A 26,215-nucleotide genomic window follows, 5' to 3' on the forward strand; every position below is an offset into this window, starting at 1 on the left:
ATGACCTATTCAAGTAAATGAGGCTGCTCTGAAAATGCCCTGCAACATTGTGCAGTACAGTTGCTTTCTCACCACCTGCTTTAACCCCTTGGACCCCACAGAAGCATGCAGTTGCGGGGCACTTGCAGAGTGGTCCCATTTACTTAAATGGGTCGTGTTTGGCAGGCGGTAGCACTCACCAAAAGCAACAGGGGGCTTAATTACTGCTGTGGCAAATCAACCGCAGGGTTTTACCACCACCCAACTTTGTGTGAACGAGCCCTAAGGGTGCCGATGCTGAATGCAACTAAGGGCTCATTCACAAGTGCAGCAGGCACTGCTACTCCTCTGAAAAATGATCCGAGTGTGTTTGACAGGTGGTGAGGAGGTGATATGTTGGCTCCTCACTGCCTGTATTAAACTTATGATTGCTGTGCAATGCACGCAATTGTGACACGGTAGTACGGCAATTACAGGTTTAAATCAGGTGTAAGGAGGCAACACTGGGCAACACTGTGCCCGGTGATCTTAGACTTTTCCCATGTTGTTCAGGTAGATCTCCACCTCTTTAAGGTTGCCATCAATGGCCTACAACATCTTACACAATGGCAATCATTAGCATAGCAACAAGATATCTTACAGGCAGACATTTCAAGGAAGACAGATGTTTTCAGATATGCTGTCCAAGCTCTTCTGCAGAAGCACAAAGAAACTGGCAACACTGAGGATGGAAAAATGCAGTTGTTGGCTAAAGCAAAATAGGACAGCAGATGAAAGAAACACCAGGCTGACTCCTCTTCACATTCTAAAGATGTCCACCAACAGCTTAGACTTGGCAGAAACCAATAAGACCCTGGTAAGCTAATCTTCAGTCCAGAGAAGTCAGGTCAGAAGTGGCCTTTGTGTAAGGCTTTCAACTAAAAAGCCATAACTTTAACATGGAAATAAGACCAAGTGATTTGTTTATGCACAAAAACACAAGAACTGGTGTACAGAAAAATGTCAGCAAGAGCTTTGGATCAATAAGTCCAAACTTGGAATATTTTGCAGGAACAGAAGGCAGTTTGTTTGCAGACAGCCTGCAGAGAGGTACAAGGATGAGTGTCTGTAGGCAGGCAAGGTGGGGCATGGTGGAGGTTTTAGGCTGTAATTCTACATAGAGGCAGTACTTTTACCACTCAGTTGCAGCCAGAATTGACAAGGATTTTGTCCAGAGGATAAAATTATAGCCTAGGCTCTGAGTAGGCCGTGGCTGTCTTCCAGAAACAATTAAGGATTGCGGGTTTCCAATATAGTTAAGCCCAGAAGGAATAGGAAGGGTCTACGTAATGATGGGGCCTTACTTCTTCTCCCATCAGGTTTATAAATTGTAATAGTGAAAAGGCAGAGCCAGGAATATATATACTTCTTACCTGGAATTCTCTTCCTTCTTGTCTCCCAACCATCCATCCATTTACCATATTCTGTAAAGAGGCCAACTTTAAATTCTGGGTCATTTTTCTAAACGACAAATATAAAAAATTATTTCAGAAAATGTATTTTATTTCATAATGCATTTGGTAACAAATATAATCATGTATTTGCTTAATGTGTTCATTAAAGATCATTTACACATAAAGTAAAACTAAAAGCAAACTTTTTTTTTTTCATTTTGGATTGAGTAAGGGAGGGTTATAACTCCAGACATTTTTTTTTTTTTGCCATGTGTTCCATTGGGGACATTTCCCTTCACTTCCTTTCCCATAGCCTAAACAGAAAGTGAAAGGCAATCTTTCAAAATTGAGGGAATCTCTGGTTGTCATCAGGGTCCCCAGAGCTAGCGTCCTCATCCCTTCTATTACCTTTCTGGGGACAGAACAAAATTTGGGATTTTCTTTTAGTTTCACTTTCAGTGATAATGGTAAACAGGACAAACAGAGAGGGTGCAGCCTCTCCAGCGCCCATCAAATGCAGCCTCTCCAGTGCCCATCAAATGCAGCCTCACCAGCGCCCATCAAATGCAGCCTCTCCAGTGCCCATTAAATGCAGCCTCTCCAGTGCCCATTAAATGCAGCCTCACCAGCGCCCATCAAATGCAGCCTCACCAGCACCCATCAAATGCAGTCTCTCCAGTGCCCATCAAATGCAGCCTCACCAGTGCCCATCAAATGCAGCCTACCATTACCCATCAATGCAGCCTACCAGTGGCCATTAATGAATGTTTGCTTGCTTCCATTCATTCGGAAGTCGGGACACAGACACAGTCCTCCGCTGTCGCTGCGCCTCTGACACTATGTGTGAATGGAGCGGCAGCCGGCTGCTAATGCTAAGACTTGCTGCAGAGAGAAGAGAGTAGGAACACCAGTGGCTGGGCGCCCTAGGCAGCAGTGCGCCCTAGGCGGCTGCCTAGTTTGCCTAGTGGTAGCACCAGCCCTGCATCTACACTGCAGTTTAGTGCATATGATACAGTCCTAGTTTGCCATGCATTACATTCAAGTAATGTTATATACAAAAAGTGCAGTGCTTAAAAGGCAATATGTGAATTGGCAGTGATCTTCTCACAGAAACTTATATCCTATAAGCCAATATAGTATAAAAATGTGAAATAATTGAAAAGAAAAAGTTCAAGTCATATATATACAAAAGTCCAAAGTAGAAGAATTCCAGTGTAGTTGAAGTGATTATATATGGCAATGGTGACAGTCCATGTATAACAACCAATTAGCAATGAGCCGAACACCCCCCCTGGTTCGGTTCACACCAGAACCTGCGAACGGACCGAAAATTTGCACGAACGTTAGAACCCCATTGAAGTCTATGGGACTCGAACGTTCAAAATCAAAAGTGCTGATTTTAAAGGCTAATTTGCATGGTATTGTCCTAAAAATGGTTTGGGTACCCAGGTCCTGCCCCAGGGGACATGTATCAATGCAAAAAAAAGTTTTAAAAAACATCCCGTTTTTTCGGGAGCAGTGATTTTAATGATGCTTAAAGTGAAAAAAAAGTGAAATATTCCTTTAAATATCGTACCTGGGGGGTGTCTATAGTATGCTTGTAAAGTGGCGTGTGTTTCCCCTGCTTAGAACAGTCCCTGCACAAAATTACATTTTTAAAGTAATAAAAGTCATTTAAAACTGCTTACGGCTTTAATGTAATGTCCGGTCCCGGTAATATGGATGAAAATCAGTGAGACAAACGGCATGGGTACCCCCCCCCCCCCCAGTCCATTACCAGGCCCTATGGGTCTTGTATGGATATTAAGGGGAACCCCGCACCCAAATTAAAAAAAGGAAAGGCGTGGGGCCCCAGGCCCTCTGAACAGCAGTATACAGGCGGTGCAAACAAGACAGGGACTGTAGGTTTGTTGTTAAGTAGAATCTGTTTGTAATTTTGAACTGGTACATTTTTAACGTGTTTAGCTCCAACCAAAAAATCTATTTTTAAGCTTTTTGGAAAACATGGGGTAGGGTTATCACCCCTGTGACATTTGTTTTGCTGTCTGTGCACCTCTTCAGAAGATTTTACCTCACTTTCTGTCCCAATGACAAATGTTTTTTGACAACTTGGGGTTTTTAGTGAAACAAGGATTGGTGTTAAAGTATCAGTGGAGAGGAGACACGTTTTTCCCATATTAACTGTTATGTCGCGTACACACGGTCAGACTTTTCGTCTACAAAAGTCCGACGGACGCCGACGGACTAAAGCTGGCTGACAATCCGATCGTGTGTGGGCTTCCCCGGACTTTCAGTGGACTTTTCCAGCCGCAAATCTGACGGACTTTAGATTTGAAACATGCTTCAAATCTTTACGTCGTAACTACGCCGGACCCAGAAATCCGCTCGTCTGTATGCTAGTCCGACGGACAAAAACCCACGCTAGGGCAGCTATTGGCTACTGGCTATCAACTTCCTTATTTTAGTCCGGTGTACATCATCATGTACGAATCCATCGGACTTTTGTGTGATCGTATGTAGGCAAGTCCGTTCGTTAGAAAGTCTGCCGCAAGTCCGCCAAAAGTCCGCCAAAAGTCCATCGAAAGTCCGTCGAAAGTCCGTCGGACAGGCTGTCGGACTTTTGTAGCCAAAAAGTCCGACCGTGTGTACGCGGCATTACAGGAGAGAATTTCCCTTCCTAGGGGTAGATTTCATCTCACTTCCTGTTGTCTCCTTCCGTTTGCAAGTAGGAGTCGTTTGTAAGTTGGATGTTTGAAAGTAGGGGCCTGCCCTATATACTCTGCAGAGATTGCAGCCTTAGGTGTTGGTGTTGCCACAACACTGTAAGCCCTCAAAGTTACTCTTGGTGGGTGCAGGAACGGGCTCTGCTGTGAAATATTAGATGAAGAATTGTAATTACATGCCCCTGTTGAACAGGGTCAGAAAAATTGGGCGTTTGGTGATGGTGGTGCTGGGGCCACAACACTAAGTCCTCACAGTTACTCTTGGTGGGCGCAAAAACGGGCCCTGCTGTGAAATATTAGATCAAGAATTGTAATTACATGCACCTGTTGAACAGGGGCAGAAAAATTGGGCCTTCGGTGGTGGTGGTGTTGTTGCCACAACACTGTAAGACCTCACAGTTACTCTTGGTGGGAGCTGGAACGGGCCCTGCTGTGAAATATTAGATCAAGAATTGTAATTACATGTACCTGTTGAAAAGGGGCAGAAAAATTGGGCCTTAGGCAGTGGTGTTGCCACAACACTGCAACCCCTTTACAGATACTTTAGTTGGAGCGCAGGAATGAGCCCTCCTGTAAAATATTGCATCAAAAATTGCAATTACATGCCGCTGTTAAACAGGGGTGGAAAAAATGGGCCTTAGGCACTGGTGCTGGTGCCACAACACTGCAACCCCTCACAGATACTCTAGTTGGAGTGCAGGAACAAGCCCTGCTGCAAAGTATTGCATCAAAAATTGTAATTACACGCCCCTGTTAAACAGGGGCTGAAAAATTGGGCCTTAGCCACTGGTGGCGGCACCCAGAACCAAAAATATTCTTACAAGCTATCAGCATGATCATTGAGGAGAAAGAGGATAGTCACTCAGCATAACAGGATAGTCACTCAGCATCAGCATAGGCAGTCTTTGAAGGGATCTGACATTTCAAAAAAAATTATTCGGTTACATCAGCATCAGGTGCTTGGTAGCTGCTGGTGATCCAAGACTGATTCATTTTTATGAAGGTCAGTCGATTGACCGAGTCGGTGGACAGGCGCACCCTGTGATCGGTTACAAAACCTCCAGCAGCACTGAATGTGCGTTCTGAAAGAACGCTGGATGCAGGACAGGCCAGTAGCTCAATTGCATACTGTGCAAGCTCTGGCCAGTGATCCATCCTCAAGACCCAGTAACCCAGAGGATTTTCGGTGGGAAAGGTGTCCAAGTCAGATCTTGCCCCTAGGTATTCCTGCACCATGTAAAACAGACGCTGGCGATGGTTGCTGGAACCGATCATACCTTGGGGCTGCGGACTAAAAAATTATCTGAACGCATCGGTCAGACGGCCACCTTCTCCATCGCTCCTTCTTTGACTGACCGAAGCCTCAGCAACACGTTGTCCAGAAACAGGAGTTTGTAACCTCCCAGTCTCTGGGAACGTGTTGCACAGACCTTTCTGCAAGGCCTCCCGAAGATGTTTCATCCTCTGCTCCCTCTGCGACGGCAAGATAAGGTCCGCAACCTTACCTTTGTAAAGTGGATCAAGGAGTGTTACCAGCCAGTATTGATCCCTCTCCTTGATACCACGAATACGAGGATCCTTCCGCAGGCTTTGCAGGATCAGGGAGGCCATGCAGCGTAGGTTTGCTGAGGCATTCGGTCCGGAGTCCTCTGGGTCACTAAGGACGACATGATCTGCAGCCAGCTCCTCCCAGCCATGTACAAGTCCATGGGTTTCTTGGGACTGTAAATGATCCCTTAAAGACTGATGCTGAGTGCCAAGCTCCACCTCCATGCTGACACAATCCTCCTTTTCCTCCTCCTCCGCCTCCTCCTCATCCTCTTCCTGTGTGATCGGCGGGCACGCAGGAACACTGTCTGGATAAAAGGGGCCTTGAGAGCTAAGGAAGTCCTCCTCTTCCCGCCTCTGTTCTGCCTCAAGTGCCCTGTCCATTATTCTAAGCAGCGTGTGCTCCAACAGGTGGACAAGGGGGACAGTGTCACTGATGCATGCACTGTCACTGCTCACCATCCTCGTGGCCTCCTCAAATGATGACAGGACAGTGCATGCATCTCTGATCATGGCCCACTGACGTGGGGAAAAAAAAAACAAGCTCCCCTGTCCTGGTGCCATAGTCGCACAGGTACTCATTGATGGCCCTCTGCTGCGTGTGCAGCTGCTGCAGCATGGCCAACGTTGAGTTCCACCTGGTGGGCATGTCACAGAATAGGCGGTTCTTGGGCAGGTTAAATTCCTTTTGGAGGTCAGCCAGCCGAGCGCTGGCATTATATGACCTGCGGAAATGCACACAGACTTTCCTGGCCTGCCTCAGGACATCCTGTAAGCCCGGGTACCTGCCCAAGAACCGCTGCACCACTAAGTTAAGGACGTGAGCCAAACAGGGCACATGGGTCAGTTGTCCCTGTCAGAGGGTGGAGAGGAGGTTGGTGCCATTGTCGCAAACCACTATACCTGCCTTAAGCTGGCGTGGCATTAACCACCTCTGAACCTGCTCCTGCAGAGCTGACAGAATCTCTGCCCCAGTGTGGCTCCTGTCCCCCAAGCACACCAGCTCAAGCACCGCATGGCATCTTTTGGCCTGCATACTTGCATAGCCCCTTGAACGCCTACGGAGCACCGCTGGTTCTGAGGACAAAGCACAGGAAGAGGCCATGGAGGAAGAAGAAGAGGAGGGGGTGGAGGAGAGAGGTGTGTCAGAATCATTAGTAGTGGCAGTTTGGAGGCATGGTGGTGGAACAACCTCCAACACTACTGCACCTTGTCCTGCATCCTTCCCAGCTGCCAGCAGAGTAACCCAATGTGCCGTGAAACTTAGGTAACATCCCTGTCCATGCCTGCTGGACCACGAGTCAACGGTAATATGCACCTTACCGCTGACCGCCCTGTCCAGCGAGGCATGGACATTGTCTTCCACATGCCGGTAGAGAGCTGGAATTGCCTTCCGTGAGAAAAAGTGGCGTTTGGTTACCTGCCACTGAGGAACCGCACATTCCACAAATTCAGGGAAGGGGGCAGAGTCTACCAACTGAAAAGGCAGCAGTTGAAGTGCTAGCAATTTTGCCAAGCTAGCATTCAACCGCTGGGCATGTGGATTGCTGGGATCAAACTTCTTTTGGCGGTGCAGCAGCTGGGGCAGGGAAATTTGCCTGGTACAATCTGACGTCAGTGTACCAAAAGCAGATTGCCCACAAGTACTTGGCTGTGACACACCTAATTCTACACCTTCATTCCTCTCAGTGCAGGTCTCAGAGAGGACTGAAGGTATAGTGGGGTTGGAGATCTCAGCTGATGAGGAGGAAGGAGAGGTCCTCTTTGTTCTTTGGTATGGGTCTTTTAGGTACGCTTGCCAACGAACTGCATGGCAGGTCAACATATGCCTGGTCAAGCATGTGGTGCCCAAGCGGGAGATGTTTTGGGCACGCGAGATACGCTTGAGACATATGTTGCAAATAGCAGCGGTGCGATCTGATGCACTCTTCTCAAAAAAGGCCCACACCAAAGAACTTTGGAATAACGTGCAGAGACAGCAGCGCCCCGCACATGCGGAGCTTTGCGGTGTAATGCAGTCAGTGTGCTGCCCTTAGGCTAGCCCCTGGAGGGCATCCTGCCTCCTTGGTGATGTGCCATCTCCTCCTCCTCTCTCCTATCAGGCACCCACTTTGAGTCAGTGACCTCATCATCCCCTCCCACATCACTGGAGCAAACCTATCAGTATGCTGCAGCAGGGGGGGCAAGACTGCCAGATTGCTGTCCTTCTTGGGCACCCCCTCTGTCCGTGCTCACGATATTGCCTTCATCTAGCTCAGTATCATCATCAGAGCCTTCTAAACGCTGGACATCCTCCTGGAGCATGTACCCAACACTGTGGTCAAACAGTTCAAGGGACTCCTCAGGAGGACATGATGGGGCTAGGGAAGGAGTCACTGATGCCATTGAGCCAAGGCCACATTGGCAGCTGCTTTGCCAGACAAAGTACCCTGAGCATGGGTGAGAGAGGATGAGGAGGATGAGGACAGCTTGGTCATCCACTCGACCAAGTATTCTGCATATTGCGGCTCAACACGGCCAGCTGCCGAAAAAAAGGCCAAGCGTGTCCCACGGCCACGTGCTGATGAGGATGCACCGGGTCCACGACCAGTACTGTTGCCTCTAAACACAGAGCCTGCTTGCCCTCTTTTATTGGCTTGTGACTGTCTGCCTCTCCTTGTTGGCCTTCCAGACATACTAATGGCCTGCAGTGAGATGTAGCTGCACTAAGCTGGGATATATATATACTGATGCTGCAGCTAGCAAAATCAACTTCTACAGGTAGCTTTAGCTGAACACTGTTTTGAGGACGCACTACACTAACGTGTAAATAATTAAGCTGCCTGCGGTAGTGATAGGATCAGGAAAACACCACCAACCTTCTACAGGTAGCTTTAGCTGAACACTGTGCAGAGGTCGCACTACACTAACGTGTAAATAATGTAGCTGCCTGCGGTAGTGATAGGATCAGGAGAACACCACCAACCTTCTACAGGCAGCTTTAGCTGAACACTGTACAGAGGTCGCATTACACTAACGTGTAAATATTGTAGCTGCCTGCGGTAGTTTTTAGGATCAGGAAAACACCACCAACCTTCTACAGGTAGCTTTAGCTGAACACTGTGCAGAGGTCGCACTACACTAACTTGTAGCTTTAGCTGAACACTGTGCAGAGGTCGCACTACACTAACTTGTAGCTTTAGCTGAACACTGTGCACTACACTAACTTGTAGCTTTAGCTGAACACTGTTCAGAGGACGCATTACACTAACTTGTAGCTTTAGCTGAACACTGTGCAGAGGTCGCACTACACTAACTTGTAGCTTTAGTTGAATACTGTGAGGAGGACGCACTACACTAACATGTAGCTTTAGCTGAACACTGTGCACTACACTAACTTGTAGCTTTAGCTGAACACTGTTCAGAGGACCCACTACACTAACTTGCAGCTTTAGCTGAACACTGTGTAGAGGTCGCATTACACTAACGTGTAAATAATGTAGCTGCCTGCGGTAGTTATTAGGATCAGGAAAACACCACCAACCTTCTACAGGTAGCTTTAGCTGAACACTGTGCAGAGGTCGCACTACACTAACGTGTAAATAATGTAGCTGCCTGTGGTAGCGATAGGATCAGGAAAACACCAACCTTCTACAGGTAGCTTTAGCTGAACACTGTGCAGAGGTCGCACTACACTAACGTGTAAATAATGTAGCTGCCTGTGGTAGTGATAGGATCAGGAAACCACCACCAACCTTCTACTGGTAGCTTTAGCGGAACACTGTGCAGAGGTCGCACTACACTAACTTGTAGCTTTAGCTGAACACTGTGCACTACACTAACTTGTAGCTTTAGCTGAACACTGTGCAGAGGTTGCACTACACTAACTTGTAGCTTTAGCTGAACACTGTTCAGAAGACGCACTACACTAACTTGTAGCTTTAGCTGAACACTGTGAGGAGGACGCACTACACTAACTTGTAGCTTTAGCTGAACACTGTGCACTACACTAACTTGTAGCTTTAGCTGAACACTGTTCAGAGGACATACTACACTAACTTGTAGCTTTAGCTGAATACTGTGCACTACAGTAACTTGTAGCTTTAGCTGAACACTGTGCAGAGGTCGCACTACACTAACGTGTAAATAATGTAGCTGCCTGCGGTAGTGATAGGATCAGGAGAACACCACCAACCTTCTACAGGTAGCTTTAGCTGAACACTGTGCAGAGGTCGCATTACACTAACGTGTAAATAATGTAGCTGCCTGCGGTAGTTTTTAGGATCAGGAAAACACCACCAACCTTCTACAGGTAGCTTTAGCTGAACACTGTGCAGAGGTCGCACTACACCAACATGTAAATAATGTAGCTGCCTGCGGTAGTGATAGGATAAGGAAAACACCACCAACCTTCTACAGGTAGCTTTAGCTGAACACTGTGCAGAGGTCGCACTACACTAACTTGTAGCTTTAGCTGAACACTGTGCAGAGGTTGCACTACACTAACTTGTAGCTTTAGTTGAACACTGTGCAGAGGTCGCACTACACTAACTTGTAGCTTTAGTTGAACACTGTGAGGAGGACGCACTACACTAACTTGTAGCTTTAGCTGAACACTGTGCAGAGGTCGCACTACACTAACTTGTAGCTTTAGTTGAATACTGTGAGGAGGACGCACTACACTAACATGTAGCTTTAGCTGAACACTGTGCACTACACTAACTTGTAGCTTTAGCTGAACACTGTTCAGAGGACCCACTACACTAACTTGCAGCTTTAGCTGAACACTGTGTAGAGGTCGCATTACACTAACGTGTAAATAATGTAGCTGCCTGCGGTAGTTATTAGGATCAGGAAAACACCACCAACCTTCTACAGGTAGCTTTAGCTGAACACTGTGCAGAGGTCGCACTACACTAACGTGTAAATAATGTAGCTGCCTGTGGTAGCGATAGGATCAGGAAAACACCAACCTTCTACAGGTAGCTTTAGCTGAACACTGTGCAGAGGTCGCACTACACTAACGTGTAAATAATGTAGCTGCCTGTGGTAGTGATAGGATCAGGAAACCACCACCAACCTTCTACTGGTAGCTTTAGCGGAACACTGTGCAGAGGTCGCACTACACTAACTTGTAGCTTTAGCTGAACACTGTGCACTACACTAACTTGTAGCTTTAGCTGAACACTGTGCAGAGGTTGCACTACACTAACTTGTAGCTTTAGCTGAACACTGTTCAGAAGACGCACTACACTAACTTGTAGCTTTAGCTGAACACTGTGAGGAGGACGCACTACACTAACTTGTAGCTTTAGCTGAACACTGTGCACTACACTAACTTGTAGCTTTAGCTGAACACTGTTCAGAGGACATACTACACTAACTTGTAGCTTTAGCTGAATACTGTGCACTACAGTAACTTGTAGCTTTAGCTGAACACTGTGCAGAGGTCGCACTACACTAACGTGTAAATAATGTAGCTGCCTGCGGTAGTGATAGGATCAGGAGAACACCACCAACCTTCTACAGGTAGCTTTAGCTGAACACTGTGCAGAGGTCGCATTACACTAACGTGTAAATAATGTAGCTGCCTGCGGTAGTTTTTAGGATCAGGAAAACACCACCAACCTTCTACAGGTAGCTTTAGCTGAACACTGTGCAGAGGTCGCACTACACCAACATGTAAATAATGTAGCTGCCTGCGGTAGTGATAGGATAAGGAAAACACCACCAACCTTCTACAGGTAGCTTTAGCTGAACACTGTGCAGAGGTCGCACTACACTAACTTGTAGCTTTAGCTGAACACTGTGCAGAGGTTGCACTACACTAACTTGTAGCTTTAGTTGAACACTGTGCAGAGGTCGCACTACACTAACTTGTAGCTTTAGTTGAACACTGTGAGGAGGACGCACTACACTAACTTGTAGCTTTAGCTGAACACTGTGCACTACACTAACTTGTAGCTTAAGCTGAACACTGTTCACAGGACGCACTACACTAACTTGTAGCTTTAGCTGAACACTGTGAGGAGGACGCAATACACTAACTTGTAGCTTTAGCTGAACACTGTGCACTACACTAACTTGTAGCTTTAGCTGAACACTGTCCAGAGGACGCACTACACTAACTTGTAGCTTTAGCTGAACACTGTGCAGAGGTCGCACTACACTAACTTGTAGCTTTAGCTGAACACTGTGCACTACACTAACTTGTAGCTTTAGCTGAACACTGTTCAGAGGACGTACTACACTAACTTGTAGCTTTAGCTGAACACTGTGCAGAGGTCGCACTACACTAACTTGTAGCTTTAGCTGAATACTGTGCACTACACTAACTTGTAGCTTTAGCTGAACACTGTGCAGAGGTCGCACTACACTAACGTGTAAATAATGTAGCTGCCTGCGGTAGTGATAGGATCAGGAGAACACCACCAACCTTCTACAGGTAGCTTTAGCTGAACACTGTGCAGAGGTCGCATTACACTAACGTGTAAATAATGTAGCTGCCTGCGGTAGTTTTTAGGATCAGGAAAACACCACCAACCTTCTACAGGTAGCTTTAGCTGAACACTGTGCAGAGGTCGCACTACACCAACATATAAATAATGTAGCTGCCTGCGGTAGTGATAGGATAAGGAAAACACCACCAACCTTCTACAGGTAGCTTTAGCTGAACACTGTGCAGAGGTCGCACTACACTAACTTGTAGCTTTAGCTGAACACTGTGCACTACACTAACTTGTAGCTTTAGCTGAACACTGTTCAGAGGACGCACTACACTAACTTGTAGCTTTAGCTGAACACTGTGCAGAGGTCGCACTACACTAACTTGTAGCTTTAGTTGAACACTGTGAGGAGGACGCACTATACTAACTTGTAGCTTTAGCTGAACACTGTGCACTACACTAACTTGTAGCTTTAGCTGAACACTGTGCAGAGGTTGCACTACACTAACTTGTAGCTTTAGCTGAACACTGTGCACTACACTAACTTGTAGCTTTAGCTGAACACTGTGCAGAGGTCGCATTACACTAACGTGTAAATAATGTAGCTGCCTGCGGTAGTTTTTAGGATCAGGAAAACACCACCAACCTTCTACAGGTAGCTTTAGCTGAACACTGTGCAGAGGTCGCACTACACCAACATATAAATAATGTAGCTGCCTGCGGTAGTGATAGGATAAGGAAAACACCACCAACCTTCTACAGGTAGCTTTAGCTGAACACTGTGCAGAGGTCGCACTACACTAACTTGTAGCTTTAGCTGAACACTGTGCACTACACTAACTTGTAGCTTTAGCTGAACACTGTGCAGAGGTCGCATTACACTAACGTGTAAATAATGTAGCTGCCTGCGGTAGTTTTTAGGATCAGGAAAACACCACCAACCTTCTACAGGTAGCTTTAGCTGAACACTGTGCAGAGGTCGCACTACACTAACGTGTAAATAATGTAGCTGCCTGCAGTAGTAATAGGATCAGGAAAACACCACCAACCTTCTACAGGTAGCTTTAGCTGAACACTGTGCAGAGGTCGCACTACACCAACGTGTAAATAATGTAGCTGCCTGCGGTAGTGATAGGATCAGGAAAACACCACCAACCTTCTACAGGTAGCTTTAGCTGAACACTGTGCAGAGGTCGCACTACACTAACGTGTAAATAATGTAGCTGCCTGTGGTAGTGATAGGATCAGGAAAACACAACCAACCTTCTACTGGTAGCTTTAGCGGAACACTGTGCAGAGGTCGCACTACACTAACTTGTAGCTTTAGCTGAACACTGTGCACTACACTAACTTGTAGCTTTAGCTGAACACTGTGCAGAGGTTGCACTACACTAACTTGTAGCTTTAGCTGAACACTGTTCAGAAGACACACTACACTAACTTGTAGCTTTAGCTGAATACTGTGCAATACACTAACTTGTAGCTTTAGCTGAACACTGTTCAGAAGACGCACTACACTAACTTGTAGCTTTAGCTGAACACTGTGAGGAGGACGCACTACACTAACTTGTAGCTTTAGCTGAACACTGTGCACTACACTAACTTGTAGCTTTAGCTGAACACTGTTCAGAGGACGTACTACACTAACTTGTAGCTCTAGCTGAACACTGTGCAGAGGTCGCACTACACCAACTTGTAGCTTTAGCTGAACACTGTGCACTACACTAACTTGTAGCTTTAGCTGAACACTGTTCAGAGGACGCACCACACTAACTTGTAGCTTTAGCTGAACACTATGCAGAGGTCGCACTACACTAACTTGTAGCTTTAGCTGAACACTGTGAGGAGGACGCACTACACTAACTTGTAGCTTTAGCTGAACACTATGCAGAGGTCGCACTACACTAACTTGTAGTTTTAGCTGAACACTGTGAGCAGGATGCACTACATTAACTTGTAGCTTTAGCTGAACACTATGCAGAGGTCTCACTACACTAACTTGTAGTTTTAGCTGAACACTGTGAGGAGGACGCACTACACTAACTTGTAGCTTTAGCTGAACACTGTGCAGAGGTCGCACTACACTAACTTGTAGTTTTAGCTGAACACTGTGAGGAGGACGCACTACACTAACTTGTAGCTTTAGCTGAACACTGTGAGGAGGACGCACTACACCAACTTGTAGCTTTAGCTGAACACTGTGCAGAGGTCGCACTACACTAACTTGTAGCTTTAGCTGAACACTGTGCACTACACTAACTTGTAGCTTTAGCTGAACACTGTGCAGAGGTCGCACTACACTAACTTGTAGCTTTAGCTGAACTCTGAGCACTACACTAACTTGTAGCATTAGCTGAACACTGTGCAGAGGTCGCACTATACTAACTTGTAGCTTTAGCTGAACACTGTGCACTACACTAACTTGTAGCTTTAGCTGAACACTGTTCAGAGGACGCACTACACTAACTTGTAGCTTTAGCTGAACACTGTGCAGAGGTCGCACTGCACTAACTTGTAGCTTTAGCTGAACACTGTGCACTACACTAACTTGTAGCCTTAGCTGAACACTGTTCAGAGGACGCACTACACTAACTTGTAGCTTTAGCTGAACACTGTGCAGAGGTCGCACTACACTAACTTGTAGCTTTAGCTGAACACTGTGCACTACACTAACTTGTAGCTTTAGCTGAACACTGTTCGGAGGACACACTACACTAACTTGTAGCTTTAGCTGAACACTGTGCAGAGGTCGCACTACACTAACTTGTAGCTTTAGCTGAACACTGTGAGGAGGGTGCACTACACTAACTTGTAGCTTTAGCTGAACACTGTGCAGAGGTCGCACTACACTAACTTGTAGCTTTAGCTGAACACTGTGCACTACACTAACTTGTAGCTTTAGCTGAACACTGTTCAGAGGACACGCTACACTAGCTTGTAGCTTTAGCTGAACACTGTGCAGAGGTCGCACTACACTAACTTGTAGCTTTAGCTGAACACTGTGCACTACACTAACTTGTAGCTTTAGCTGAACACTGTGAGGAGGATGCACTACACTAACTGTAAATAGTGTAGCTGCCTGACTGTGGTACTAATAGGATCAGAAGAACACCAGCAATTTTCTTCAGGTAGCTGTACTGTAACACCTGCCTGCCTGTCAGTAGGAAGATAATAACAGGAACGGATCTAGCCAAACTGAATACAGTGTGTATATATATATATATATGTATATATATATATATATATATATATATATATATATATATATATATATATATATATATATATATATATATATACATATACACACACATATACATATACACACACAACACCTGGGATGCATATATATATACACACAATACACTGTAAGTGCAGCTAACTAACTGACTGTCCTGCCTAATCTAACTTAAATCAAATGACACTGTCTCTCTGTCTCTGAACGCCGGAACACACTACACAGGGCCGCCATGCAGGCGGCCTTATATAGTGTGGGGCGTGTACTAAACCCCCTGAGCCATAATTGGCCAAAGCCACCCTGGCTTTGGTCAATTACAGCTCTCTCTACAGACGGCGCTGTGATTGGCCAAGCATGCGGGTCATAGTGCATGCTTGGCCAATCATCAGCCAGCAATGCACTGCAATGCCGCAGTAAATTATGGGCCGTGACGCGCCATGAACAGCCCATATCATTCACAATTCGGCGAACGGGCAAACAGACGATGTTCAAGTCGAACATGGGTTTGACTCGAACACGAAGCTCATCCCTAGTCTCCAGGTAGCTTTAGGTGCACACTGTGCAGAGGACGCACTACACTAATTGTAAATGCTGTAGCTGCCTGCCTGTGGTATTAATAGGAACGGAACAACAGCAATTGTCTCCAGGTAGCTTTAGATGCACACTGTGCAGAGGCCGGACTACACTAACTGTAATTACTGTAGCTGCCTGCCTGTGGTATTAATAGGAATAGAAGAACACCACTAATTTTCTTCAGGTAGCTTTAGGTGCACACTGTGCAGGGGACGCACTACACTAAAATGTAAATACTGCAGCTGCCTGCGGTACTGTACTAATAGGATCAGAAGAACACCACTAATTTTCTTCAGGTAGCTTTAGGTGCACACTGTGCAGAGGACGCACTACACTAACTTGTAAATACTGCAGCTGCCTGCAGTACTGTACTAATAGGATCAGAAGAACACCACTAATTTTCTTCAGGTAGCTTTAGGTGCACACTGTGCAGAGGATGCACTACACTAACTTGTAAATACTGCAGCTGCCTGCAGTACTGTACTAATAGGATCAGAACACCACTAATTTTCTCCAGGTAGCTTTAGGTGCACACAGTGCAGAGGACACAGTACACTAACTGTAAATACTGTAGCTGCCTGCCTGTAGTATTAATAGGATCAGAAGAACACCACTAATTTTCTTCAGGTAGCTTTAGGTGCACACTGTGCAGAGGACTCACTACACTAACTTGTAAATACCGCAGCTGCCTGCGGTACTGTACTAATAGGATCAGAAGAACACCACTAATTTTCTTCAGGTAGCTTTAGGTGCACACTGTGCAGAGGACGCACTACACTAACTGTAAATACTGTAGCTAATAGGACTAATAGGATCAGAAGAACACCAGCAATTTTCTTCAGGTAGCTGTAAATACTGTAAAAACACCTGCCTGCCTGTCAGTAGTAGGAAGAGAATAACAGGAACGGATCTAGCTAAACTGAATACAGTGTGTATATATAATGTATATTATATATATATATATATATATATATATATATATATATATATATATATATATATATATATATATATATATATATATATATATATATATATATATATACACACACACACACACACACCACCTAGGATGTATATATATATATATATATATATATATATATATATATATATATATATATATATATATATATATATACACATACATACACACACACACAATACACTGTAAGTGCAGCTAACTGACTCGCCTGCCTACTCTAACTTAAATCAAATGACACTGTCTTTCTGTCTGTCTATCTCTCTCTCAAGGCCGGAACACACTACACAGGGCCGCCATGCAGGCGGCCTTATATAGTGTGGGGCGTGTACTAAACCCCCTGAGCCATATTTGGCCAAAGCCACCCTGGCTTTGGCCAATTACGGCTCTCTGTACAGATGGCGCTGTGATTGGCCAAGCATGCGGGTCATAGTGCATGTTTGGCCAATCATCAGCCAGCAATGTACTGCGATGCCGCAGTGAATTATGGGCCGTAACACGCCACTCGAATTTTTTGCGAACGGCCCATATCGTTCGGAATTCGGAGAACGACCGAACAGGCAATGTTCGAGTCGACCATGCGTTCGATTCGAACACGAAGCTCATCCCTACACCCAATATGAATTTCCACCACCAAAGACGGGTATTGCACTTACCGGAACATATGTGCTGAGTCAACAAGGCATATGTAATCCACATATTGATTATGGGATCCACAATTCTATCCAGGTCATTGCGTTCTACATGTTGTTTCCTTATTGGATCTTATGACAGGCTTTTTATCTTTGCATGTGATGTAAGTGTTCTATCTTTTTATAATAAATTAATCGAGTATTGCACTGTGGAGGCTCTTTTATGTTTTTATGATACTTCGGAAATGACAAAACAATCTAGTGAGTGGCAATCCTGTCGCGAGGTGGTGATGTGAGAAGCTCTAAATTGCTTCTGTAATCAATATGTGGATTACATATGCCTTGTTGACTCAGTACTACGGTATCTGAGTCCATATGTTCCTGTAAGCGCAATACCTGTCTTTGGTGGTGGATATTCACATTGGGTGTTTTACATGGACTATCACCATTGCCATATATAATCACTTCAACTACACTGGAATTTTTCTACTTTGGACTGTTGTACTGTATATGAATTGAACTTTCTTTTTTTAATTATTTCACATTTTTACATTATATTGCTTCATAGGATATAAGTTTCTGTGAAAACATCACTGTCAATTCACATATTGCCTTTTAAGCGCTGCACTTTTTGTATATAATATTTGTTAACAATGGTTTGTCAATTGTATTGCTGGCAGCTACAGAGTGTGCTTTTTTGGAAATGTATTTAGCAAAATATTCTTTACTATATAATTCAAGTAATGTTGCCTCTGTGTCTTCTGCTTATTATAGGTGCACCCCTGAATACACATACCAGCATTTTTCTGTACAATAAATTTAAATAAAAAAAATTTTAAAAAATGAACATTACTGGCTGAAACACACATGCTCCAAGTTAAGAGCCTTATAAAAAAAAATAAATGTATATAAGCTGATGAAGGAAAAAAAATATGTATTTATGAGTATTTATCATTGGGATCTGTATACTAGGTACCAGTGCATTGAACCTCATATAGAAGCTAGTTCTCGAACGTCTGTGTATGTGTACAAAAATCTGTCCATGTGCAGCAAATTAAAGCCTCGAAACCGAAAAACAAAACTGTAATTTATTGCAGCTTGCTATTTCTTAGATATAGTGGCTAAATTAGTTTATTTTCTCCTGGTGATTTGCCACACTTCCTGTCCTAGGGTGACAATGCTCACCACTGTACTGCAGTATTGTCACCTTAGGCTCCATGTACACTGGCTTAAAAATTGTTGCTTCTACAGGAGTTTTGTGTTTTGCCTGTAGAAGCAGCTCAATGTTATCCTATGTGTCCATGCACATTAGGACGATTATGGGCATATTTTGAGCTCAGCATTTAGAGGCAGGAAAAAAACCCTTCTGGTTTGAGTTTCTGATTTGAAAAAAACACAAAACTCTCCTAAACTGTGTAAAAAAATTCCCTATATGAGTGTTTTTTTCTGCCAAGGGAAATGGAGTTTTTTAAGCCTGATGTGCACGGTGCCTTAGGCCCCTTTCACACGGGCGGATTGTTCCGGTCCGCCTGTCAGTTTCTTAGGCGGACCTGAACGGACGCTCCATGCAGGTCTATGGAGCGATGGATGTCAGCGGTGACATGTCCGCTGACATCCGATCCGTTGAATCCAGACGGATGAAAACTCTATTCTCCATCTGTCTGGCGGATTGAATCGGAAGAAAACGGACAGGCGGATCCGTTTTCATATGATCCCCCATACAGGAGAGCGGAGCTCTGACAGGTCCATCCCTGCACAGTGAGCGGTGACAGACCTGTCAACCGCCAGCTCAGCGGGGACCAACAGAGCGATCCCTCCCACTTTTTAAGGGACCAAAAGTAATGGGACAATTGGCTGCTCAGCTGTTCCATGGCCAGGTGTGTGTTATTCCCTCATTATCCCATTTACAAGGAGCAGATAAAAGGTCCAGAGTTCATTTCAAGTGTGCTATTTGCATTTGAAATCTGTTGCTGTCAACTCTCAATATGAGATCCAAAGACCTGTCACTATCAGTGAAGCAAGCCATCATTAGGCTGAAAAACAAAAATAACCCATGAGAGAGATAGCAAAAACATTAGGTGTGACCAAATCAACTGTTTTGAACATCCTTAAAAAGAAAGAACGCACCGGTGAGCTCAGCAACACCAAAAGACCCGGAAGACCACAGAAAACCACTGTGGTGGATGACCTAAGAATTCTTTCCCTGGTGAAGAAAACACCCTTCACAACAGTTGGCCAGATCAAGAACACTCTCCAGGAGGTAGGTGTATGTGTGTCAATGTCAACAATCAAGAGAAGACTTCACCAGAGTGAATACAGAGGGTTCACCACAAGATGTAAACCATTGGTGAGCCTCAAAAACAGGAAGGCCAGATTAGAGTTTGCCAAACAACCTCTAAAAAAGCCTTCACAGTTCTGGAACAACATCCTATGGACAGATGAGACCAAGATCAACTTGTACCAGAGTGATGGGAAGAGAAGAGTATGGAGAAGGAAAGGAACTGCTCATGATCCAAAGCATACCACCTCATCAGTGAAGCATGGTGGTGGTAGTGTCATGGCGTGGGCATGTATGGCTGCCAATGGAACTGGTTCTCTTGTATTTATTGATGATGTGACTGCTGACAAAAGCAGCAGGATGAATTCTGAAGTGTTTCAGGCAATATTATCTGCTCATATTGCAAAATGCTTCAGAACTCATTGGACAGCGCTTCACAGTGCAGATGGACAATGACCCGAAGCATACTGTAAAAGCAACCAAAGAGTTTTTTAAGGGAAAGAAATGGAATGTTATGCAAAGGCCAAGTCAATCACCTGACCTGAATCCGATTGAGCATGCATTTCACTTGCTGAAGACAAAACTGAAGGGAAAATGCCCCAAGAATAAGCAGGAACTAAAGACAGTTACAGTAGAGGCCTGGCAGAGCATCACCAGGGATGAAACCCAGTGTCTGGTGATATCTATGCCTTCCAGACTTCAGGCTGTAATTGACTGCAAAGGATTTGCAACCAAGTATTAAGAAGTGAAAGTTTGATGGATGATTGTTAATCTGTCCCATTACTTTTGGTCCCTTAAAAAGTGGGAGGCACATATACAAACTGTTGTAATTCCTACACCGTTCACCTGATTTGGATGTAAATACCCTCAAAATTTAAGTTGAAAGTCTACAGTTAAAGCACATTTTGGTCGTTTCATTTCAAATCCATTGTGGTGGTGTATAGAGCCAAAAAGATTAGAATTGTGTCGATGTCCCAATATTTATGGACCTGAATATATATATATATATATATATATATATATATATATATATATATATATATATATATATATATATATATATATATATATATATATATATATATATATAAATATAAAATCATGGGCAGATAGTAAATTCCATGAGCAAATTATTTGCTTGTTCGCAAAGGACTGGTGACAATCATATGCATATATTCTTTAGTAAATTAAACTCTAAAAGTTTAGGTGTGGTTAAAAAAGAAGAGTCTCAAAACACTTGAACCCTGCTTAACATTTAGATTCCTATAATTTTTTCTTGGAATAAAAACAACATGCAAAAAAGAATTAGAAAACTTACTTTCAATAAATTTTCTGCAGCAGCAAACCAGTCATCAGTTGCAAATAACACCTATAAAAAAATTACTTTTTTTAAGTGAGTCTTGAAAAAATATATAATATACTATGTAGTTTAGTTCTATTATTTCATTTTAAATTAAAAAATGCAATATTTTGATTTTTTACTTTGTAATAAACCTAGATCCCCTGGTGAATCAGAGCTGAACAGGATGGATATCAGTTTTTTACATCCATGCCTGTTCAGTTTGTTTCTGGTGGACACGGGCGGACCTATAACAGCTCTATGGGCGGCCTTTTGCGATTTTTTTTTTTTTAGTTTTTGTTTTTTAGGATTGGACAGACTTAGAGGTAGGCGGGTTTAAATGGACACAAGTCAGTTTACATCAGCCTGCCTATAGAGCTGCATGGTGTCTGCCTAAAAACTGACGAACTGAACTCAGTGTGTATTTAGGGACATGCACCCGCAAATACCCGCGCTAATGTCAAATTGGGAGCAGAAACTGTGTCTGTGCAGCCACTGCGCTTGAATTGACATCAGTAGGACTACCTGCATAGAGATGCATGAAACAACTTTGCTACTCTGTGCGGGTAAACACGGCCTCACACAGAGGTCTGCATTGGTTGATACGCCCCATGTGAACGAGGCCTAAAAGGTGCGGCTAGGTAAATAAACACATAGAGAACTTTACCACAAACAATAACTTCTTGTCCATCCTTTTTTATTTATTATGATAAATTTCCCTGTATGTAAAGTATGTTAAAATAAAACTGCACAATAGATTACCGCTATGCCTCTTGTAGAACCATGCTCATTTTAACCGCTTCAGGACTGCCCCAAGTACATCTACTGCGGCAGGGCGGCCCGGGTGCGCAAATTCACGTACCTGTAAGTGATTTCGTGCATGTGGTTTAGGGGGCACCCTGTGGTTGGACACAGCAGGAGCCAATCAGCGGGTCCGGCAGCTGCAATGGCCGCCGCGCAGTGCTGGGACAAGGTCATCCAGCGCCCAGGGCAAAGACACCAAACTGCCCAGCCTTGTAACAGAAGGAAGGCACCCCCATCCTTACAGTAAACCAATTGCGCCCAGGGCAGCCGTCCCTCCTGCCCACCCCTTGTCCCAACCCTGCTGCCGCCAACCGCCGATCATTCACAGGAGAGATAGAGCAGCAGTGAGCCGATGTAAACAAAGCGCATCACAGCTAAGCTGAATCACAACCTCTTTAGTTAATCCACTCTCCCCACAGTTAGAAACACCTCCCAGGGAACACATTTAACCCCTTGATCACTCCTGTAGTTATCCCCTTCCCTGCCAGTGAGTCATTTATACACGGATCACTGCATTTTTTTAGCACTGATTACTGTATTGGTGTCACTGGTCCCCAAAAAGTGTCACTTAGGGTCAGATTTGTCCGCCGCAATGCCGCAGTCCCGCTGAAAATCTCAGATCGCTACCATTACCAGTAAAAACTATTTTAAAAAATGAAAAGCCCCTAAATCAATCCCTTATTTTGTAGACGCTATAACTTTTGTGCAAACCGATCAATATACGTTTATTGGGATTTTTTTTACCAAAAATATGTAGCAGAATACATATTGGCCTAAATTGATGAAGAAATTTATTTTTATTTTATTTTTTAGATAGGTATTTAAGTGCAAAACATATAAACCTGAGGTGATCAAATACCACCAAAAGAAAGCTCTAATTGTGGGTAAAAAAGGACACCAATTTTATTTGGGTACAGCGTCGCACAATCGTGCAATTGTCAGTTAAAATGATGCAGTGCTGTATCGCAAACAGTGGCCTGGTCAAGAAGTGGGTAAAATCTTCCCGGGCTGAAGTGGTTAAATGAATGCCCCACCCCTAATTAAGGTACATTCTCTGCCTACAAGGGTTTGCTGGATAAAAAAAAGTGTCCTTAAATATTTTTTAAATGTTGGCAACTATGAGTATGTAATTACCACCATTATAACTAGGTTTTCTTACACCAGCCTTTTGGGAAACGAGAGATGAGGGGAACAGGAGGAATCGCATAAGCCATGCTTAATGGTCATGGGGCCAGGAGTGCATATACCACCAACGTCTGTCTGTGGGGAAACCTGTCATGAATTGTGGAAGTTTTGAGTTTTGTGGTGTCGCAAACAATCTACCTCAGGAAAATCCCATCTTTGAGTAAACTGATCAAGTATCTGTGGTGACAGGGACCACTCATTGCTCTATCAATCCCTGCATGAAAGGACATCAGCCAGAATATTCTGAGGCCTGGAAATATACAGTATACTGTATTGTTAACAGACATTGTAAGTCAGCCACAATTCTGTGTGATCTGACCTGATGGGGATGTACATAATCAGAGGATATGCATCCTTCACTAATTGCATACTTATTATTAAATTAGAACGTAACTTTCTCACTAAACATTGACTATTATAAACCTTACGCTGCTAGCATTAGCAAATAGATAAGTAAGTATATCATATTTACAATTTTTTTAGTGTAGCACTTACCCCCGTAGGAGCTGCTGATAAATGTTCAATTCTGCACTCTGCCTATCAACCCCAGAAATGGACTCGACCCCCTTGGCACAACTGTATAGCAATGTTAGTGTAAGACCCAATGGTAAAGAGAAACACAGTAATAACACACTGTACTGTATATTTACCATCACCTTGGTACTCGTCACTTCTCAGCTGTGGTAATAGATCTCACAAGTCTCACACAAATTATAAATTAACCACTTAAGCAGTTTACTGAAAGAAACTTGTTTGACACAATAGACACAGTGGTAACTTGAATATAAAGAATGAAAGTAAATGACAACCAATGTGTACATGAAACCAAACACTCAAGGAGGAGTATATGCAACAGGCAAAGAGTGGGACTTATGTCCAATATGATAAAGCACTGATATTGAGCATTTCCCACTCCAACCTCAGAGCACACACCAAATTTGCAGCAAAATATGAAGTACAATGCAGCAGTGCAATATGATACATATCTCCACATCATGTACTCAAGGGCTTCCCCTAGATTGCAATACACTGTTCACTCTGCAAACCCAGGTTGTGATGCTGTATAGAAAATGACAAAGTCTCTTGTCTTCTTCCTCTTCAGCTAGCTCATTATATTTAGACTGCAGTATTTGTAAATTCAGGTACTGCAAGAACAAGTAGGCAGCAAATTCAAGTCGAAATGGCATGCTGATAGCTGGGTGCTTGCACACATAAGACACCGATAGAACCTCTTCCTTAATGAGGGATGCAGCTCAGCATTTACTTTGGAATTTCAGGGGTTGCATTCCCTGTACTGCACTCTACACAGTCTATGGATAAATGAGATCACTTCTGTGGGACTACAGATCCCACCAGTAGTCTGGAACTAATTCAAACAGCAACAGTACACTATATCGATCTGGGCAGGTGCCCGCTCACCACATCAGGCCCAGATGCTTGTTAGACTCCTTTCCTGGTATCTCAGTCCCGAGCCAAGCTGGCGCCGTCAACGCACCGCTCCTTCAGATGGCCGGCGACTGTAAAAGCAAATGACTTCAGATGCTTTGAAGCACAGACCGATCTTCCTGCTCGATCAGCAGGGCAAATTCACAAGGCTCCCTCTGGGGCAGGGGCGATCCGCTCTCCGCTGTAGGCCGCAGGCTCTCCCAGCCCCGGGCACACACACATAGCCCTCCTGCTGTGTGTTGAATGGCGTCTGGAGAGAGAGAAAAATGTGCCACGCCTGTCCCTTTTATTTGCTTACCCAGCAGGCTGTTCTGTGACTTGGCATTGTGGGTAAGTGAACTGGGCATTGTGGGTAAGTAGTTCCCAGACTGAATTCAACACATGAGTCACTTGAACATTGAACTACATTTCCCTTAATGCTTTGCAGCGCTGCTCAAGAATTGTAAGAAAAGTCCCAACAGCATTAACATCAAAAGGACACTAGAGGGAGCCAAACTCTTACTTAAGGAACATCACATTACTTAGCATGATAACTGGGTCACAACCCCTGCGCTACATTAGCATTTACTTCCTGGACTCCATCTGCCCTTAGCTCAGGCATACATGCTGGGGGGTGTGCTTAGCTAAAACAAACCCTCCTCCCCTCCTGAAGACTCCTGGGATGTATGACATCATATGCCTAGGCTGGGAAACCAGGAAGTAGCTGAAGAAATGTAAAAAACTTGTAAATACGATATACTTCCCTATTCCTGGCCTAGGCATATGATGTCATACATCCCAGGAGTCTTCAGGAGAGGAGTAGGGTTTTTTCAGCTGAGCATGCCCTCTAGCCTGTATGCCTATGCTAAGGGCAGTTGGAGTCCAAGAAGTAAATGCTACATGAATCATCTGCCCTCATTCAAGATGGCCATGGCAGGAAATACTAGGGGGTGTTTTTCAAAGTTATTTCTTAACAAAATAAGGCATACAGACATGGATGAGTGGGTGAGTTTTCCTTGAAAATAAAAAATGATTTAGGCTCCGTTCACACTAGTGCAGGCCGTGCAGCCCGCATTTGCTCGGGCACGGCAGCAAATTCATTTAAATGGACTGTTAACTATATGACTACATCTGTTATCAGCATATTTACCCTTGATTGCCTTTGACTATTTTAGATTTTTATGAATATAAATTAAGTATCTATCAAATGCATGCTGATCTTTTAGGATGACCCATTTAATTCTCGTGCGCTTAATGGATTTCTTATTTACACATATGTTTGATGCTCAAATACGTTTTGATGCAATATTCATCAAGCTGCTTATTAACATTTGTATTTTGTAACTTTACTCTTTGCTTATCAATGCAAGGATACTCAGCTTTGCAAAAAGCATTTTGATGAGCGTATATATTTCTACACAACCATCTCCTAATTAGCACATGTTGTTAAATTATTTTTTGCCACTCAAATGTTTATTATTACTTTTAAGTGAAAATGTTGCTAATTAAACATTATTTGCATTAATTCTGTGGTTTTGAAGGGATTTTATACTGTGGCATTTATATACTTATGCACTTTGCAATATTTATTAGGTCTTGCACCAAGTCATCTTTTGAATGGGGCCCCCCTAGAGTTTTTAACTTATTTTTT

The 26,215-nt window shown here is 44.0% G+C and overlaps 1 protein-coding gene across 2 annotated transcripts in view; it reads right to left on the reverse strand.

The window, feature by feature from the left end:
- The window catches only part of ALLC (allantoicase), a 74,909-nt gene that overhangs the window by 36,478 nt on the left and 12,216 nt on the right, over positions 1–26,215 (reverse strand). For both annotated transcript variants that reach the window (XM_073625417.1, XM_073625418.1), the window contains exons 3-4: positions 21,130–21,180; positions 1,392–1,479 (exon numbers count right to left, since the gene is read on the reverse strand). In XM_073625417.1, the coding sequence (XP_073481518.1) occupies positions 1,392–1,479; positions 21,130–21,180 (139 nt within the window). The remainder of the gene's footprint in view (positions 1–1,391; positions 1,480–21,129; positions 21,181–26,215) is intronic.

Source organism: Aquarana catesbeiana, linkage group LG04 (genome assembly GCF_042186555.1).
Source record: "Aquarana catesbeiana isolate 2022-GZ linkage group LG04, ASM4218655v1, whole genome shotgun sequence".
NCBI lineage: Eukaryota > Metazoa > Chordata > Amphibia > Anura > Ranidae > Aquarana > Aquarana catesbeiana.